General features: G+C 39.8%; 1 protein-coding gene across 1 annotated transcript in view; it reads left to right on the top strand.

The window, feature by feature from the left end:
- The window catches only part of LOC140495738 (sodium- and chloride-dependent neutral and basic amino acid transporter B(0+)-like), a 68,388-nt gene that overhangs the window by 14,992 nt on the left and 32,203 nt on the right, over positions 1 to 21,193 (top strand). The window contains exons 4-7 of the mRNA XM_072594789.1: positions 3,012 to 3,179; positions 8,565 to 8,703; positions 18,305 to 18,437; positions 19,295 to 19,435. Of these exons, the coding sequence (XP_072450890.1) occupies positions 3,012 to 3,179; positions 8,565 to 8,703; positions 18,305 to 18,437; positions 19,295 to 19,435 (581 nt within the window). The remainder of the gene's footprint in view (positions 1 to 3,011; positions 3,180 to 8,564; positions 8,704 to 18,304; positions 18,438 to 19,294; positions 19,436 to 21,193) is intronic.

Below are 21,193 nucleotides of genomic sequence, written 5' to 3'. Positions count from 1 at the left end.
GTCTTTCAGTGTTAACCATTGAATGTCTACTGTAGTACCTTTCACTTTGGATCATAATCCACCCATAGCTAATCTTTATCTTCACCGTTTATTAAATCCCTTTGTTTATATTTAATATCACCATTTCTGATTGAACTACATCACCTTCAAACTCAATGTAAGATGCTATCATTTACTCTATCTTATAAATAAGCCGGTTTATTGCACACAAAAAAGGAAAAGAAACAGTAACTATAGTCCATTATACAAGAACTAATTGAAATGGTCTTTTCCAACTGTAAAGAATAAAGAGTCAACCTTTTTATGAGTTATCATTAAACTCTCCATTCCAGATTTGTATTGAATTCAAATTTTGCCATCTGTTATGACAGGAATCGAACCCTGGTTCCCAGAACATTATCTTGGTCTCTGGATTAACAGTTCAGCAATAATATCACCAGGCCGTTTCCTCCCCCTATAAATTATCTGTAAGGTGCTTAGAGATGTCTTAAGTTTACGCAAAAGACTATATAAATGGAGACCTTTCTTATTTTCATTCACAGTGAAAGGTAATGCCCTCAATGTTCTAGCCTTGCTGTTAAGACATGCTGCCTCATCAAGTAGTTTACTGTTTACATAGGATTCAGAGGAGCTCCTCTGCCTTTGGTATGACACTGGGACAGGCCAGTACAATCTCAGACTATTGGCTTTATTAGTAAATTATTTCTTAGATCAACATCCATTTCAGTCCCTTCATGTTGGTCCCCCTCCCTTTCTAAAATACGTAACTGATGACAGCATATCTGGAACTCTGAAAATCTCGGCCAATATTGTTCAGGAGTTCTATTGCAAATGCAATGAAAATGTGACATTTGAAGATGAATGGACTCAAGAATTTTACATTTCAATAATTAGAAACATATCTATCCAAATTAAGGTTCTTGGAATTAAAGTACAGCTTACACTCATCCATCACGTATTTCCAGAGGATTATGTGCGCACAAACAACAACAGAAATTGCAATGCCAACTGGTAACTAGATAAGATTGATTTTGTCTCCCAGCTAATTCTGTTTGGAGGAATGGTGTGCCCTTATTCAAGAAGGGCTGTAAAGAAAAGCTTGGGAACTATAGACCAGTAAGCCTAACATGTATGGTAGGTAAGTTGCTTGAGAAGATTCTATGGGGTAAGGTGTACATGCGTTTGGAAAAACGGTTTGTTTAGAAGTAGTCAGCATGGCTTTGTGAATGAGAGACTATGCCTCACAAATTTGTTAGCACCCTTTGATGAAGTGATGAGGGCGAGGCAATAGACATAGTCAAAATGGATTTCAGTATGGCCTTTGATAAGATTCCACATGATAGGCTGCTCTGAAAGGCCAGATTGCATGTAATCCAGTTGGAGCTGGCACATTGGATGCACAATTGGCTTGATGGTAGGAAGCAGTGAATAATAACGGAAAGCTGCTTGTCAGACTGCGACGAGTGGAATGCTTCAGAGGTTGGTGCTAGGCCCACTACTGTTTGTTATCTATATGAATGATTTGGATGAGAATGTTCAAAGCGTGATTAGTAACTTTGCTGATGACACTAAAATAGGTGGTACAATGGACAGTGAGGAAGGTTATCATAAATTGCAACAGGACTTTGATCAGCTGGGGAGTGGTCCGAGAAATGGCAAGTGGAACTTAATATAGATAAGCATGAGGTCTTTCATTTTGTAAAATCAAATCAAGGTAGGAGTTTCATGGTGAATGGTAAGGTCGTAAGGAGTGAGTGGAATAGAGGCATCTTAGAGTTCAGGGATTCACAGTTCACTGAAAGTGGAGTCACAGGTAGACAGGGCAGTGAAGAAGGCTTTTGGCACAGTGGCCTTCATCAGTCAGGGCATTGAGTATAGAAATTGAAAGTTATGTTGCAGTTAAACAGGACATTCATGATGCCGGGCTTGAAGTATTGTGTTCAGTTTTGGTCACTTTGTTATCAGAAATATGTTATTAAACTGGAAAGAGTGCAGTAGAAATTTACGAGGATGTTGCTTGGACTCAATGGTCTGAGTTATAAGGAGAGCTTGGACAAGCTAGGACTTTTTTTCTTTAGAGTGTAGGAGACTGAGGGAGGATCTTATAGAGGTGTATAAGATTATAAGAGGCATAGGTAGGGTGAATTCTGTCTTTTCGCAGAATTGGGGAAGTGAGGACCAAAGGGCATCAGTTTAAGATTAGAGGGAAAAGAATAAAAGGGAATAAAACTGAAGGGCAACCTTTTTCATAAGGAGAGTGGTATACATATGGAATGAGCTGCCAGTGGAAGTAGGTATATTAACATTTAAAAGGCATTTGGACAAATAGATGGATAGGAAAGAATTAGAAGGATATGGGCCAAGTGCAGGGAAATGGAATTTAGACAGATGGACATTTGCAATTTTTGAGAAGGTTGTTAGCTCAGCTAGTGGTTCAGGTTGTAAGTTTGCTCCCTGAGCTGGTACATTTGTTCTCAGACGTTTTGCTGGGTAACATCATCAGTGAGCCTCTGTTGAAGCTCTGTTGTTCTGTCCTACTTTCTATTTACATGTCTCAGTCTGTAGTGATGGGTGATATCTTCCGGTTCTTTTTCTGAGTCCAAATGGAGTCCAGATCGATGTATTTGCTGATGGAGTTTCGGTTTGAATGCCAGGCTTCTAGGAATTCCCATGGGTGTCTTTGTTTAGCCTGTCCCAGGATGGATGTATTGTCCCAGTTGAACTAGTGTCCCTTTTTCATCTGTGTGTAAGGATACCAGTGATAGTTGGTTATGTCTTTTCGTGGCTACTTGGTGCTCATGTATCCTGTTGGCAATTTTCCTGCCCATCAATCCAATGTAATATTTGTTGCAGTTCTTCCAGGGTATTTTGTAGAGTGACATTTTGGTCAGCATGGAGCAGTTTGGGCCAAAGGGCCTGTCGCCGTGCTGTAGGACTCTATGGCTCAATGACTCTTAATTTATTTCAAAACAGTTTCAAAACTAATCTCCTGCTTCTTGTTTAACTTTAAGGTTTGGGCATAAATACCATTGTACTTGCAGCATTTGACAGCATTTCATATACCTGCATCCTCGCCTACAGTCTGTACTACCTGTTTGCATCCTTCCAATCACCATTGCCGTGGGCAGAGTGCTTCAGTTGGTGGGGAGCAGATGAAACATGCAGCAGGACTCCTAAAGGTATAGTGCTCAATCCTGTTGGGACTGATTGCTCATTCTGTCAATCTGAATGAGTGAGAGAAATGGACAATCGTTTTGCATAGAACATCTTGCATAGATGTCAGTAGCAAGAATTATATTGAGTCATTGGACTTCCAAGGATCATCAACGATACCTTTTTTTTGAATATAGGGTAAGCATTAATGAAAATAATAATTTCTATTGCTGGGAATGTAGTCCACTTTGGGCCATAAATATACATTATATCAGAACAGGCAATTGTAAATTGTCTGAATTCTGACCTAAGTTTCAACTTTTTCATTAACTTCAGTGTGTTAAAATTGCTGACTAATAATGTTCTGACAGCAGGGAATTGTACTGCACAATTTGTCTGTGCCCAGTTAAGGTGAGATGCAAATATCTTGCTGCCTGCTCATCAATGTAGTTGCCAGGATTACATAGGGTTTATGACGCAGGAACAGACCATGTGCCAATTGAAATTCTGCAATTCAGCAGGGGAGAGTGAGAGTTGCAGAAGCAATGTGTAAGTGTCAGGTGATCTCATATTTGTTCCCCTCATATAAAGCTGGTATTTTTTGCTCTTGAATACAAGGCACTCTGCTGGCCTTCTGACAGACACTGCTCTGTGATGGCACTGTACAACTATGATGGTCATGGGCAACACATGATTGACTGGCCACGCCCAATTGGAGTCAAAAAGTATGGGGTTGGAAAAGCACAGCAGGTCAGGCAGCATCAGACAGGCAGAAGAGCCGATGTTTTGGGCAGAAGCCCTTCTTTCAGAATAGGGTTTATGCCCGAAATGTCAACTCTCGTACCCCTCAGATGCTGCCTGACCTGTTGTACTTTTCCAGCAGCATGCTTTTGGACTCTGACTCTCTGGCATCTGCATTCCTCACTTTCTTCTACATCTTGTTGGGCTAGTTGAAGACGGGTCAGTGGAAGAACAAAGGTTCTGCATACACCATTTAACAATTAATTCCTAAAACGTTTTCTAATCTAGGCAGCAAAACCCCAAGATACCAGCAGAGTCAACTATTACCAGAATTGGCTGCTAACACAAAAAGTTATTTCTTGCCTTCAGAGCAGCTGCATTCTGTCTCTCTCTGACTCTCTGTCCCTCTCTGTCTCTTTCTGTCTCTCGCTCTCGTTCTTGCCCTCTCGCTCTCTCACTTTCTCTCCATAGTCATAGAGACGTACAGCAAAGAAACAGGCTCTTCGGTCCAACTTGTCCATGCCGACCAGATATCCCAACCCAATCTACTCCTACCTGCCAACACCCGGCCAATATCTCTCCAAACCCTTCCTAATCATATGTCCATCCAGATGCCTTTTAAATATTGAAATTCTACGAGCTTCCACCACTTCCTCCGGCAGCTCATTCCATACATGTACCACCATCTGCATGGAAAAGTTCCCCGTTAAGTCTCTTTTATATCTTTCCCCTCTCACCCTAAACCTGTGCCCTCTAGTTCTGGACTCTCCAACCCCAGGAAAAAGAATCTGTCTATTTATCCTAACCCTCAGCCTCCGACGCTCCTGGGAAAACAGCCCCAACCTATTCAACCTCTCACTATTGCTCAAATCTCCAACCTTGGCAACATCCTTGTAAATCTTTTGTGCACATTTTCAAGTTTCACAACATCCTTCCAATAGGAAGGAGACCAGAATTGCATGCAATATTCTAAAATTTACCTAACAATGTCCTGTAAGCTGCAACGTGACTTCTCAACTCCTGTCTTCAATACTCTGACCAATTTGATTTTCAGTCAATTTTGGGTTTGGTTTGTTGTTCATGATGTCCCAGTTTCTGAGCAGAGCCATAGTCTTCCCACCATTCTCCTCTCAGGAACATTTTAGTTTCATTTTAAATTAGGGAATGTTTGTAAAACATAACTATGACTCCGGTAACTTGGATCCACTCCACCATCTATAACTGTGTTACTGTTATGATAGAATCCAGCATTTTACCCATTAGGCTAACAGGTCTATGCTTCCTTCTTTTTTTCTGAAATGGCGGGACTATGTTCATTACTTTCAAAATCTTTGTCAAATCCCAATTTCACCTCTCTCTGCATCAAATGGGCATATTTTTATTCCATCTAATTGTTTCAGATTCATATCCCCACAGAAACATTTAAAATCTGCTTTCATGTCTCTCTTGCTAGCCAATTCTGATTTTCATTTTTCTTTGCTTGTCCTTTACTGAAGTCTTCAATACCCCAAACCTCAGCTCACTACCGTTTAGGGCAAAATTCTCAGATTTTAACTTGCATTGAATGTTGTCTTTACGTCTCTTTGTCACCACAATTGGACTACATTTTCTGTGCAGTGTTTTTGCCTTAAAGGAATGTACATAAAGTGTGGATTTTACATTAAATTATATTCATCGTAGATTGTCTTTAAATTCTACTTCTGGTTACCTACTACCTCAACTTTTAATTGAGTTTTCCAGTCTATCATAGTTGACCTGTCTGCTATTTAGATACAAGGCCCTAGATTTGACTGATTGTAAAAGCATTTCAATGTTAAACTATTTCATATTACAGTCAGTCAGTCTTCCCTAGAGACTCCTTCTCTGCAAGGGTGTTAATTAGTCCTTTCTCATACAGAATACTTGATCCAAATTGCCTCCTCGTTGATTCTTGAACACATTGATCTAGGAGATCAACTTGCGAACTTTCTCTGTACTTGTCCTGCAAGCTGTCACTGCTATTAATGTTTGCCCAATCTATATGAAGAGTAAATTTGCCTATGATCAATGATTACCCAAATTACATGGAGCACAAATCTCCTGACATTCACTCTGCCCTACACTGCAGCTACTGTTGGGGGCTGTGTAATAATATACGCAAGTGCTTTCTCTCCCTTGATTTTACTTAGATCCACCCAAACTGATTCTAATTCTTGATTTCCTGAGGTTAGGTTCTTTCACTCTACTGTCATTATCCCAAAGTTTTGTTGTTCCTTTGGTATTGATACAATTTTAAGTTACAGAGTTGCATGTCATATAGATTGGAAATGGACCCTTTGGTCCAACTAGTCCATGCCGACCATATTCCCTAACTAAACTAGTCCCACTTGCCTGTGTCTGGCCCACATCCCTCCAATTCTTTCCTATTCAAGTATTCATCCAAATGTCTTGCAAATGTTGTAACTGTATCTGCATCCATCACTTCCTCTGACAGTTCATTCCACATACAAACCACTCTCTGCATGAAAAAGTTGCCCCTCATGTCATTTTTGAATCTTTCTCCTCTCATCTTTTAAAAATATAACCTTAAGTTTTGAACTCCCCCACACTAGGGAAGAGACTGTTGCCAATCACCCTATCCATGTTCCTCATGACTTTATAAACCTCAATAAGGTAATCTCTCATCCTCCTACTTTGCGCAAAAAAGTCCCACTGTATCTTTATAACTCAATCCCTCCATTCCTAGCAACATCCTGTTCAATCTTTTCCGAACTAATGATGTCAGCAATGATATTTATTGTTAGATCATATATAATTTTAATTTGCACTCATAAATCGAGTTTGTCCGAAGTGCATTTGAATTGGTGCTTTTATCAAACACTTTATCCTACTTCTTTCTGACACTAATGCCCTTTCTTTTCCAATCTTTTCCAAATGCAAACATTTCAGTTTCTTCCAAAACACTGCTGCATCTCAATGTCTTGGCATTTCCTTTACTGCCTTTGTACTTTCTGAAACTCCTACTCTGTCCTGCTGCTGCCACCGTCCAACACAATTTGTGTTTGGTTCATGTTCTATCCCACAAATCAGAACGTAGAAGAAGAAAAGAAGTTTACCAAATAGGGAGAATAAACAGATGAAAATTGGCAAAGCTGTGGTTGCAGTTTATGGGATCATGTGATACCGATGAAGTTTATGCACACATATTGTGTGTGCTCAGAGGTCTGATTATTTTTATCTAGTATCATTATCCCAGAGTTTTGTTCTTACTATGGTATTGATGCAATTATGAGTTATAGAGTCATACAGCATGAAAGCAGATCCTTCGGAACAAAAGTCCATGCCAACTGTGTTCCCAAACTAACATACTTCCGCTTGCCTACCTTTGGTCTAGATCCCTCCAAACCTTTCCTATTCATGTACTTATCCAAATATCTTTTAAATGTTGTAACTGTACCTGCATCCACCACTTCCTGTGGCAGTTCATTCCACATCTCTGTGGTTGTCCCTTATTTCATTTTTAAATCTTACTCCACACATTCAAACTATGCCCCCTAGTTTTGAACTCACCCACCCTAGGAAAAAGATCCATCCTGATAAATGATATTGGTAACAATATTTGTTATTAGTTCATATATAAATTTGATTTATACTCATTGATCTAATTTATGCTAAGCACTTTTTGTAATTGAATTCGTGCTTCTAGCAAGCACCTTTTCCTTGCGCCACATTATTCACTAATGCCTTTTCTTTTCCTGTTTTTCCTAAATGCGCACATTTCATTTCATTCCAAAACACTGCTTTATGTCAAAGCCTTGCGTTTCTGTTGCTGCTTTTGATTTTTCTGAAAACTTCCACCTCCAAGTCTGTCCGTCTGCTCTCATTGCCCAATCATTGTGTCTGGTTGAAATTCTATCTCCAAACCAGAAAGTAGTAGAAACAAAGTTTACTAAATAGGGGGAAGAGACAGAAGGAAATTGGCAAAACTGCAGTTGCTATTTATGGGATGATATGATGCCGAGAGGTTTGTGCACCCTGATCGTGTGCACTCAGAGGTTCATTCAATAATCACTCTTTCTGTTTAAGTTCTTCACTGAGCCTTCATTGTAAGTATGTTGAAGTCCTGTAGTATACTCTTGTCCATGTTCTTGCCAGTTCTGAAATCTTGTGTGATAAATCAACAGTTATTGAAGTCATGCTTAATAATTGAATGCAATATTACCGGTGACAAGCAGTTCAAAAATCCGTGAAATTGACCTTTGCAAACAGAGTGATTCTCCCGAGCTGGGCTCTGTGAGTGCAGCGTACAGACTATAACTCTGTGTTCTGATCCATCTGTAATGTTGCCATGCAAAGGGATTAAACTGATTCAGACAGAGTGGAACAATGACCTTAATTATATCACGAGAATTTGAAATATAAGAATTTGAGCAAAAGACTGGAAATAAAATGTTGACATCATTGAAAGTGACCAGGAAACCCTTGAATTGTTGAATGTACCTCACTGGCAGACTGGTCTATAGTAAACTGTTTTATCTTAGCAAATGCAGTTGTCCGTTAACTGCACATCTAAAGTGGCCTAATGACCTCCACAACTAAGATTAGCAGTTAATGCCTGCCCTCCTAATAATCTGTATGTCCTAAGAATAGTAAGTAAATTATCCTTTAAAAACTTGTTCCATATTTTCCAGATCCAATCTGCAATTTCTCTCTGGACAATGGATATTTTGAAATTGTTAATATAACATGGCTGCAGACAAACAATGAATCTTGTCCAAATGGATCAGAAATCTCCATTCCTCACCAGGGTCCAAGTGAGCAATACTGGGAGTAAGTACGTTGTTGCAGAGAGCTACACCTCTAATCTGCATAGCTGGGCCAACAACACCTCCTGGGATGGTTCGTTGGTAAATGAGAGAGAAGCTGTTTGATTGCAGTAGAGATTTACATTATTCTCCTCTTGTACTAACAGGGGCTCCTGCTTTAGTTTGTATTTCCCTAGTTTCTAACACTGCAGCTTTCCTTTAACAGGAATCTAAGCAGTGTAGATTTTATCAAACAAGTTTTTATTTTCTTATACATTCAGGTTATCAATTAAATATAGTATTGTGTTTAACCCATAGTCCGGGGAAATGAATTAGGGAAATTGGGAGTGAACAGATGTTTTACGATATGAAGGAGCTGAATTCACTGGGAGAGACAGTGACTAACCCAGGTAGTTTTAACAGTGTATGTAAGGCTGTCAATGAAGCACCATCAGGAACTCCTTCAAACCAAATCAGCTCACAAGGGAATCACATCAGCATTGACTATTTAACAAAGCTTTATTCCTATAAAAAATAAGTAGAATGAGAGACAATATTGAAAACAATACCAAATTTAGTCTCTCTTAATACCATTCGGACACTGGAATATAGTTTTAAAAGGATGTTAACAACAACTACTTAGATTTATATAGAGTTTTGCCCTCAACATCAGCAACAAAACTGAAATATGTTACAAGGGCAGGAAGAATAGGTAGACGCCCCTCCAGCCTGGCGTTCAACACAATCTGATGAATTTCTGCTCAGCCTAGTGCTCAGAAAGTGATCTCTTATACTGAGGCTAGACTTCCATATTCTAGATTCTCCAGTCAAACAAAATAAAGGGCGGGATATTCTGTTCTCAGAGCTGGTGAAAAGATTGGTAGATGGGTGAACTTGACTGGGTGAGAGGCAAAAAAGCCACATTCTCACTGATTAATTAACCTTCAGCAAAGAATTTCTCCACCTTCAGGTGCTCGGTTAGTTATCTCACCAGCAAGTTATGAGTACGATGGATCGTGAATAAGTCTCAGCACTTGCCTTAGATTACACAGTGTATTTTATTACATGACAGTAACTACATAGAGGTTACACTAACCCTTAATGCATTTTGATTTATTATCAGCCATGTGCAGCAAAGACATGTGCATAACTTTAATTGCTTTGAAATACTTAACAGGATAATTCGTACTTAAGTAAAACATTATCAACTGTTCCAATATAAGGAGCATCCCATAAACACACTTGACAAGGCAATTTAGTAAAACAGTTAAGGTTCTCATGTGCTGCCTCTCTCCTGTCCAACAGAACAAAATACAGAAAGAATTTGTCTACCTCATATTATTTCAAAGAGGAAGCCTCTCACCTAAGACTCTAACAGCAGAGAAGGCAAGCTGTTAGCTCAGCAGCAGAAGAAACCATCTCATGAACTAAAAGAAAAGCTAAGCCTTACCTGGGTCTGTATGAACCCTTCACCCACTTATGCCTCTTTTGTCTCATGAAAAAACAACACTGAGGGATATTGCCAAACTATTTACCAACTGTCTGCCTGCAGCAAACAAACTGTCCATTGTGGTAACAGCTCTCTGCAAGAGAAACAGCAGAGAATACATCTCTCTTAAAGGTACAAAACCATCACAATAGGGCTACTGAGGAAGATACCTCGACCGATCAAGTACCGTGCTGTCGACTATAAACAATGCGTCCGGCATCATAGTTGTTTGTGTGTCTTCCACAACCTGACTTTACCAAAGGGTAATGTCTCAGAGGTGGAGAGATGAAAGAATGAGTTTTTATTTGAGGAGGTAGCTGGAAGGGAGGATGCTGTGATGGCCCAAGATGGCTAGGGTGGATATAAGGAATACATGGCTATGGTCTGATGAACTAGGGAGTGGCATGAATATCTCAATGCTGCCCACCTCTCAGGGAATTGAACTACACTGACACATTTCTTTGACTGTGCTGTTTTTTATTGGCCAGCCTGCCAATTTAAAAACATTGCTGTCTGCTTCCTGTCTGTATTAATCAATTTCCACATTTACATTCCAATATCTTGCTGCCTTCAATGATCAATGCGGAACAACTGCCAACAACTTTTAATCACGTAAGCTCTTTCGAACAATGCCATTAAATCTGTATTACCTCTACTCATCACTTCTGCCGAAAAAGCATCACCTCACGTGTCTTTGGAAGAAATCCCATTTGCCATCTACCTGTCCATTTGGCCTGAATAAACATTTCACAGAGGTCAAATATCTTTCTTTCAAAAGCTCCTTTTAGATTTTGAATGCTCCATTTTGATGTTTTTTTTTGATTTTCAGGGGTTCCTTTTCCATTCTCACTCACACTTCCGTTAGGTAATGCAGTCAGGCAGTACCATTATCTTCTGTACTCGTGTTGACAAGTATGGAACTGAGACCTAACTCAAAAGCAGAATTTGAAGAATCCTCAATTATTATCCTCCATTAAACATATAGACAGCACACCCACGGTAAGCATTAATATTGTCAGCACAGCAGTATTTTAATCAGTATAAGGCAATAGACAGAAGTTAGAAACTAAAGCTTCTTTCAAAAATAACTGACGAACACTGCAACACAGAAAAGCATTACCATAATCTGTCCACACTGGTGAAGTCACAGCTGACACATTTTCATTGGATATGGTTGAAGTTGGAGGATTTTAACCGGGCAGTTATTATCCTTTTTACTATATCTTAGACTCGATAGATTTACCAGCATTGCTTTTAATCAACATCAATTCTTACTTGCATATTTGAGTTCTAAACTTCTTCCAGCCGCCTTATGGAAATGTATCCTAATTTCACTCCTGAAGGTTCTGTCTCTAATTTTCAGATTATGCACCTTTGCCATAGACTCCCCTAAATTAATTGTTTGCTTATTCGATTATTTTTCTTCCCACTATAATATCTAATTAGACTTCCTTAGTGTTTCCTTCACTGACTAACACTTTGTAAAATCTTAAAGTCATGAAAGGTACTATTAAAATGCAGCTGTTTATTATTGTTTAGGATCTCGGTTCATGCAAATAATTGCAAGTTTATCTATAACATAGTCCTTGCACCTCAGGTGTTCATGGTATGCAAAATAATTTGAGAGATGTTAACACAAAAAAGGAACCTGTTTTTATTGAAATAAATCTATTCCGTATTCAATTATCCAAATAATAGTGTGCATTAGAATAGTATCCACTGCTTTCTTCCCTGTACAGTCTTGAATTTACACAGCCTTAAGCTAAAGACGTCACATTCATTTGCAAGGAATTCATTGTCTCAGAGGCTTCACGTTTTTCTGACCAACAGTAAATTTTTAATTGACAAGTTTAAAGCTGTTCTGTTCCCTTCACAGCCTTTTCCCTTTAGCACCTTCTTTACTTCCTGGCCTCTACATTGTAGCCTTTCTCTCCTAGCAACACCATTTTCCCCCTTGTCGTCTCTACCAACAGAACCCACTGTCTTTTTGGCAGTGCTTGCCCCACAGCAACATCTCCTCATGGCAACCTTGTTCCCATCAGTGTCTCCTCATTGCCTCTCTCATTGGCAGTCTCTTGCCCCAGAGGAACATCTCCCCAGCAGCCTCTGACATAACTACTGGTGTGGTGCTCAGGATTATGTGCCCCCCACTCACATCTGCTTACTGGTCCTGCAATCACAGGCTGTTTTTCCCCCACATTTCTGCACTAGTCACCCTATCAGTAGCAAATGTGGGAGAAACAACACATGATTGGAGAGCAGCCCCTTCCAGATGCTGAACAAGGTTTCTTTTCTTTGTCACTTCCACAGTTGAATTTTCCAGGTCTTTTTGGGCCATTCAGTATGAAATTGCACATGAAATCTGTGCATTTGGAACTCATCCATGTAAAGCAGCAAGTTAGCATGTGTGCAGGGTTTGAGTTCAAGGCAGACTAGGAATGAAGCAAAAACGAAGGATAATTTCGGATTTATTACTAGAGATGTTGGAAATCATGAGAATAAGAAAATTAGCATTAAGGTGCTTTATCTGAATGCTCGTAGTATTCGTAACAAAGTAGATGAATTAATGGCACAAATCATTGTGAATAATTATGATGTAGGCATCACAGAGACGTGATTGCAGGGGTTTCAGGGCTGGCAGTTAAACATCCAAGGATTTACAGTTTATCGAAAAGACAGGGAGGTGGGCAGAGGGGGCAGGCTGCCTTGTTAGTTAAGAATGAAATTACATCTATGGCACTGAATGACTTTTGGGTCAGATGATTTGGAGTCTGTGTGGGTGGAGTTAAGGAACCACAAAGGTAAAAAAAAAATAATGGGAGTTATGTGCAGACCTCTTAACAGTGGTCAGGACCAGCAGCGTAAGATGGACTGGGAAATAGACAGGACATGTCAGAAAGGCAAGGGGGACTTCAATATGCAGGTGGATTGGGTGAATAATGTTGCTGGTGGATCCACAGAAAGGGAATTCATGGAATGCTTAGAGAATGGCTTTTTGGAACAGCTTATGATGGAGCCCACAAGGGAGCAGGCTATTCTGGACTTAGTGCTATGTAATGAGGCATAGTAAGGGAACACTTAGGAGGCAGCGAACAGAATATGGTAGATTTCAGTCTGCAGTTTGAAAGAGAGAAGGCAAAATCGGATGTGATGTTGTTACAAATAAATAAAGGTAATCACAGGGGCATGAGAGAAGAACTGACGAAAATTGACTGGAAGCAGAGCCTAGTGGGGAAGACAGAGCAACAATGGCAGGAGTTTCTGGATGTCATTTAGGACACAGTACAGAGGTTCATCCCAAAAAAAGAAAGATTATCCGGTGAGGGGGTAGGGGTGATTAGACAGCCATGGCTGACAAAGGAAGTCAGGAAATGTATCAAAGAAAAAGAGAGAGTCTATAAAGTGGCCAAGAGCATTCAGAAATCAGAAGATTGGCAAGACTACAAAAACAAAGGATAACAAAAAGAGAAATAAGAAAGGAGAAGATCAAATGAAGGTAGACTAGCCAGTAATATTAGAAATGGCAGTAAAAGTTTCTTTCAATACATAAGAAACAAACGAGAGGCAAAAGTAGACATTAGGCGGCTCCAAATTGATGTGGGAAGGCTAGTGCTGGGAGATAAGGAAATAGCTGAAGAACTTAATAAGTACTTTGCGTCAATCTTCACAGTGGAAGACACGAGTAGTATTCCAACAATTAAGGAGAGTCAGGGGACAGAGTTGAGTATGGTAGCCATTACAAAAGAGAAAGTGCTAGAGAAGCTAAAAGTTGTAAAAATTCTTAAGTCTCCTGGCCTCGATGGGCTACACCCTAGAGTTCAGAGGAAATAGCAGAGGTGTTGGTTGTGATCTTTCAAAAATCATTAGTGTCAATGAAAGTCCCAGATGATTGGAAAACCGCTGTTGTAACCCCCTTCTTCAAGAAAGGATCAAGGCATAAGATGGAAAATTATAAGTCGATTAGCCTAACCTAAATTGTTGGTAAAATTCTCGAATCCATTGTTAAAGATGAGACATCTAAATTCTTGGAAGTGCAGGGTTGGATTAGAACAAGTCAGCATGGATTTTGTAAGGGGAGGTTGTGCCTGACAAGCCTTTCAATACTTTGAAGAGGTAACAAGTAAGTTAGACCAGGGAAACCCAGTGAATGTAATCTATCTAGACTTCCAAAGGGCCTTTGATAAGGTGCCTCATGAGAGGCTGCTGAGTAAAATAAGCGCCCATGGTGTTTGAGGTGAGCTACTGGCATGAATTGAGGATTAGCTGTCTGACAGAAGGCAGAGAATTGGGATAAAAGGTTCATTTTTGGAATGGCAGCCAGTGACAAGTGATGTCCCGCAGGGTTTGGTGTTGGGGCCACAGCTGTTCATTTTATGTTAATGGTCTGGATGAAGGGACTGGGGGCAGTCTGGCGAAGTTTGACGATCTTAGGAAGTTATGTGGACAGGCAGGTAGTACTGAGGAGGTGGGGAGGCTGCAGAAAGATTTATACAGTTTGGGAGGGTGGTCCAGGAACTGGCTGATGAAACTCAACAAGAGCAAATGTGAGGTATTGCACTTTGGAAAAAAGAAGACAGGCATGGACTATTTTCTAAATGATGAGAAAAATCATAAAGCCAAAGTACAAAATGATCTGGGAGTGCTAGTCTAGGATTCTTTAAAGGTTAACATAAAGTTTAAAGGTTGAGTCCGTGATTAAGAAAGCAGATGTAATGTTGTCATTTATCTCAAGACAGTTGGAATGTAAAAGCAGCGATGTGCTTCTGAGACTTTATAAAACTTTAGCCAGGCCCCATTTCGAATAGTGTGTCCAATTTTGGGCCTCACACCTCAGGAAGAACACACTGCACTGGAGTGTGTCCAGCGGAGATTCACATGGATGATCCCTGGAATGGTGATGTAACATACGATGAACACTGAGGATCCTGGGATTGTTTAGAGTTTAGAAGGTTGAGGGGTGATCTAATAGAAACTTGCAAGATAATGCATGGCTTAGAAAGGGTGGACACTAGGAAGTTGTTTCCGTTAGGTGGGGAGACTAGGAAACAGCTTTAGAATTAGAGGGGTTCAATTCAGAACGGAAATGAGGAGACATGTCTTCAGCCAGAGAGTGGTGGGCCTGTGGAATTCATTGCCACGGAGCGTAGTGGAGGCTGGGACATTAAATGTCTTCAAGGCAGAGATTGATAAATTTTTGATCTCGCAAAAATTGATAAATTCTTGATCTTAAGGGCTCCGGGGAGAGTGCGGGTAACTGGTGTTGAAATGCTCATCAGGCATGATTAAATGGCGGAGTGGACTCGATGGGCCAAATGGCCTTGCTTCCACTTCTGTGTCTTATGGTCTGATGGTCTAAAGTTGGAGGCAATTTCTATCAGTCACTGCTCACCAACTCTTGAAGCCTGGTTTCTTTCGCAAGATCTTGAAGTATTACTCTGCATTCTGGAGTCAGGCTATTTAGAGTAAAAGCAAATCAAATCATGGATCCAGTACTGATCCTTGGGATACACCACTGTATATTATCCTTCACTATTACAATAACCAATTCCCATAATTCATTGTATTCTACATTTAAGCCATTTTAAAACACAGTTGGACACTGGTCCTCCTATATCAGAAGCATCAGTTTTGTTAACCAGTTTTTTTAATGTGTCAAATGTAGTTTTAAAATCGATATATACAACATACCTTGGATTTCCTTCATTAGCATTATCCATTATTTCATTAGAAATTATCAATTAAGTTAGTCAAGTATGATCTGCCTTTTAAAATCATGCTGTCTGTTCTCCATCCATGCTGATGTGCCCCCCTTAACTCCATGACCATTTTATTTGTACACTAATCTTTTCTCCGACATAACTGAATACCTTTGAAAATCCAATATCTTCATTATTTGTAACCAAGAAAGCATCTAACAAATTAATTTAATATGATTTTCATTTCGTAAATATGTATTGTATAATATGTTTGTAATGGGTTGTTAGGTTTCTCTTGTAAAACATTAAAACATTTTTCCATCAATTGATGTCAGCTCCTGGTCAGTCAGTTCTTATTTTCACTTTCCTCTTTTTTTCTTGGAAAGTAATGGTACATTTACTAATTTCACTGAGACCATTCGAAACCATAGTGATTCTGAAACATATTCACTCATTGGTCCATTATTTCTGTAGATACCTCTTTTCAGATGAGGGTGTACCCCCTTAGGTCCTGGGGATCTATTGGCTTTTCATCACTTAGTTTTTTCCAATACTTTTTCACTGCGGATATTAATTGGCTTAAGTTCCCTTTTATTATTAGTTCCTTGGGTATTCTCTCTTTCTGGCCTTGACTTGATATGGCATGAAATGCTGGTGATTTGCAACTATCACACTGTGACACTTATATTCACTCCTATAACATAAAGATGAAATGTGGGTTATGCAGTACTAAAGAATTCAATAGACTCGTTATAGCTCCTCATATTTACACGTGTACACTACAGTCCCTGACAATTGTGCGTTTGGACTCAAGCTCAGTAATCAAATGTACTGTAGTATGTTTCTCAGCATGACATGCTGCAAGAAGCAAGAGGTCAGTAAGACGGAGACTGAGAACTTTATACCACTACGTCACATGCCATGATATATTGCTGGCATCATGACCATTTTCCAAAATGGTATATCACACATTGGTGTTGGGATATAACCTGACATAACCCTTTTTCCAAAGATAAGAGGTCGCAAACAGACAAATGAAACTGCTTTGTACAGGTACCTGTTGTCCTTTTAATAATTATAAAAATATAGTGTAACAGTATTAACAACATTAATAGAGTCATAGAGATGTACACCACTGAAACAGACTTTTCAGTTCAACTTGTCCATGCTGACCAGATATCCCAACCCAATCTATTCCCACTTGCCAGCACCAGGCCCATATCCCTCCATAACTTTCCTATTAATATACCCATCCAGATGCCTTTTAAATGTTGCAATTGTACTAGCCTCCACCTCTTCCTCTGGCAGCTCATTCCATTCACGTACGACCCTTGCATGAAAACGTTGCCCCTTGGGTCTCTTTTATACCTTTCCCCCTCACTCTAAACCTATGCCTTCCAGTTCTGGATGCCTCCCTCCCCAGGGAAAATACCTTGTCTATCTATCCTATCCATGCCCCTCATGATTTTATAAATCGCTATAAAATCACCCCTCAGCCTCCGACGCTCCAGTGAAAACAACTGCAGCCTATCCAACCTCTCTCTACAGCTCAAATTCTCCAACCCTGGCAACATCCTTGTAAATCTTTTCTGAACCTCGGATAATAAGCTGATAGGGGGATATGAGTCACTCCTCCTTTGACACACATGCCTTAGATTGGTTTGGCAAAGATCTGCGATCCATTGTCAGATACTATCCACTTTGATATGCCAAGTAAACTGACAATGGTAGGAATTATTTAAGTGATGCTTACACTCATCATATTACCAATTCATCAAACAATAATTAGTTTGGTGAAGTTATCAGTCATGAGGATGTAATCCTGTCCGTGCACTGTAAGCATGTTAGTTGCTATTTTTCTCCAGCGATTAAAAGGAACATTGTCCAGATGTAGAGGTTGCTGGGGTTGGTGCGTTTTGCCTTTAGCATGTGTCTCTGAGTTGCTAGATTTCCTTATTCATCTCAGACTTGTATCTATTTCATTAAGGAGTGAGGGCGAAGCTGAGGTGATGGAGGTCAGGTCCCAGATCAGTCACAAACTCATTTAATGGTAAGACAGCCTCAAGGGGTTAAATAGCCTTCCTCTGTTCCTGTATTCCTATCTATAGTCAGGAAGTCAATGAAGGGGTTCCTGTACATGGTAAAGCAGTCAATGAATAATTTCTTATGAATGTTTTTGAATTAAATTAGAATCTGAGGAATTTCATCAGTGTTCACAGTGTAAACAAAATCTTGAAGGTCCCTTGTGATGTGGTGGTAATGTCCCTTCAACTGAGCCAGCAGGTCTGAGTTCATTTCCCATTTGCTCCAAAGATATGTAATAACACTTTTCAACAGGATAATTGAAAAATACCGAGACAAAACCTGTTAACATTATAAGGTGTCTCTGTGCAAAGACATTTGACCTTAGACAAACTGTTTTCTATTGTTGTTTTGTTCAGTAAAGTGGTTTTACGCCGTACGAGTTCAATGGATGAGACTGGGGAGATAGTCTGGTATTTAGCCCTCTGTCTGCTTCTGGCCTGGCTAATAATTGGAGCAGCGTTATCAAAAGGAATCAAATCTTCAGGAAAGGTAAATGATTAGTGATGAGTAGAATTAAAACAACTTCAAAATACAGTTTTCTATAACAATAAAACTAGAGCTTATAAATTATTTGTGAAGTGGCTGGTTTATCTCCCAGGTAATGTTAACAGTGTCTCATTGAAGAGTGGGAGATTCATAAAATTTAATTGGCACTTCAGGCCTGAGGGAGATCTGTAGATCTTTCTCCTGAGGAAAAGAACAGCAGTATTCCTGCAATGTGTCCCTCATTTTAAGGATTTCAGTCACTGCTACAGGAACTCTGGGGAATTTTGTTTCCCTCATGCATGTGTTGAACCCTGATCTTTAGCCCAAAAGTACAAATTTTTTGTACTACCACCCACTTCAAATATGAAACCAAACATGCTGTGATGTAAACTTACTGGATAGCAATATAGAACAATAGACCTGTGAAGGTATGTGTTCAGCTTCTCGTGTTTGCTTACAAGCTATTATCCCCTTGCATTATTGTTGGTGGTTGGGTTGATGGGAACAGTCTGTGACATAGTAAGTACAATAGCTTGTTTATAGGTCAGAATGGATTACAATCTCTCCAAAATCTCTCTCTTGTGACAGCAAACTCCCTATCTTTGAATTAAAATCTTACCCTTCGACGTATAACTTTTCATGAGTATATAACGTAACTTAGAAAAATAATGTAAGATTTAAGTTCAGTTACAGTACTTAGCTCAGTTTCAAATATGTACTCCAGCTGAGTATTATTCCTCTAATTCTATTCTGTTTCATTCTCTGCACTGATTAAAATCCTAGTGTCTTAATGTTCAGTAAAGTTGAATACTTTAAATGGGGAATATGTGAATACCTAACAATTTATTCTCTGTGCTCAGGTGGTTTATTTCACTGCGACATTGCCTTATGTGATTCTGACCGTACTCCTGATCCGAGGGCTCACCCTGGAGGGAGCCTCTAAAGGAATTGAATTCTACATTGGAATCCAATCTGACTTCTCCAAACTGGCAGAGGGTCACGTACGTACACCAGAATAATCCATAGAATTTCAGTTGCCTCATCAGTGTCAAAGTGACATCTTTGACAGTTATAGTATAGCACACATTGAGAGATGTACTTTTGGTCAGCTGACTGAAATCCTGCAGGAGTCTGGAGGTGAAGCTGTTCAGGGCTGTGCTAACCTTGGACAACACTGATAATACATACCCACCTTGACTCCCTTAGAAAGAGGTTTTCTTCCAGGAGACAGCAGGTATCAGCAAAGACATGGCACAGAGGTCTGACTGTTGCAAGGCACTATTTATCTGTCAATTGAGGAAGCCATACCTTGTGCCAGGCAACTAGGAACTAGGTCTCTGTCTCCACCGTGTCTGTGTGATGGAGAGGCATGTGCCTGTGGAGAGGGTAACTGCTGTTTGTTCTTGTGCTGTTGCTATTGGTATCCCTCCTGTTCCTCATCAGACATCTCAATTGGGGATGTACAAGCTCCCATTCTGCAGTGCTGCTTTATAGCAGGGCAGTTCAAATTGAAACGAGATTTTTGTTTGCATATTCATTCAGGGGATGTGTACATCACTGGCCAGACCAGTATTCATTGTCCATCCCTAACTACCTCGAGGGTAGTAGAGGGCAGTAGAGTGTCATACTTGCTGTGGATCTTGTACATAATCTAAGGTCTTTTTTTAAAATTCAAATTCCACCGTGGCAGGATTTGAGATGACTGAAATTATATCCAACAATATATTGAACTTGGCTCTCAGGTGCAGTCCTGGGAGTGCAGCACACTGTCACAGATAGAGAAGCAGCTCAGCAGTTTCTGTCTTTAAAAGATTTCAAACTTGACAGCCTCTTTTAGTGAGAAATCTCCATGGTGGTCTCATTTTATTGACTGGCAAATCTGTGCACCAGCTACTAATGCCGCTTAAATTTTGATTGGTTATTGATATGGTCAAACTAAAGATCCAACACATTAATGGGTTATTTCACATGAGTCGTTCACAAGAATGATCCTGGGGATAAAGGGCTTGGCATATGAGGAGTGGTAGAGGACTCTGGGTCAGTATCGATGAAGTTTAGAAAGATGAGGGGTACTTCATTGAACTTACGGTATACAGAAAAACCTGGATAGAGTGGATGTAGAGAAGATGCTTCCTGATAGTGAAGGGATGACCTTTGAAAATTGAGATGAGGAGGAATTTCTTCAGCTAGATGTTGGTTCATCTGTTGAAGTTATTGCTACACCTATGGAGGCCAAGTTATTGAATGTCTTTACGACAGATTGAGTTAGATTCTTGATTCATGAGGGGATCAAGCATTACAAAGTCGACACAGGAGAAGTCAGTTCAGAAACTTATCAGCAACATTCAAGTAGTTGCAGATTAATTGGGCCAAATGGCCTAATTCTGCTTCGATATCTCATGGTCTTATGACACCTGATGTGATCTGGTCAATGCTGCAAGACAGCAGGATCATGTCGGGTTCCAAACAATCTGTCAATGTTTGAAGATTGAACTGAATGACTACAGTCAAATCCATGCTCTCCCTTGGCAGTTAAAATATCATCTCTAATTTCAGCAAAATCCAGAGTCTTGACTTTGGGATTTTGTGAAATTTGACACAACTTTTGACATCTTAACCTCAACAAGTTGTGAAAGGATGGTAGAGAAAGGAAGGCACAACATAGGATGGAGCAGAGTGAAATGGAATTAGTTCTGAAGAAAGGTCACGAGACCTGAAACGTTAACTAGGCAAAAGTGAGGACTGCAGGTACTGGAAAT

The sequence above is a fragment of the Chiloscyllium punctatum genome, chromosome 25 (genome assembly GCF_047496795.1).
Source record: "Chiloscyllium punctatum isolate Juve2018m chromosome 25, sChiPun1.3, whole genome shotgun sequence".
In the NCBI taxonomy this organism is placed as follows: domain Eukaryota; kingdom Metazoa; phylum Chordata; class Chondrichthyes; order Orectolobiformes; family Hemiscylliidae; genus Chiloscyllium; species Chiloscyllium punctatum.
This window is presented reverse-complemented; position numbering and strand designations above follow the sequence as displayed.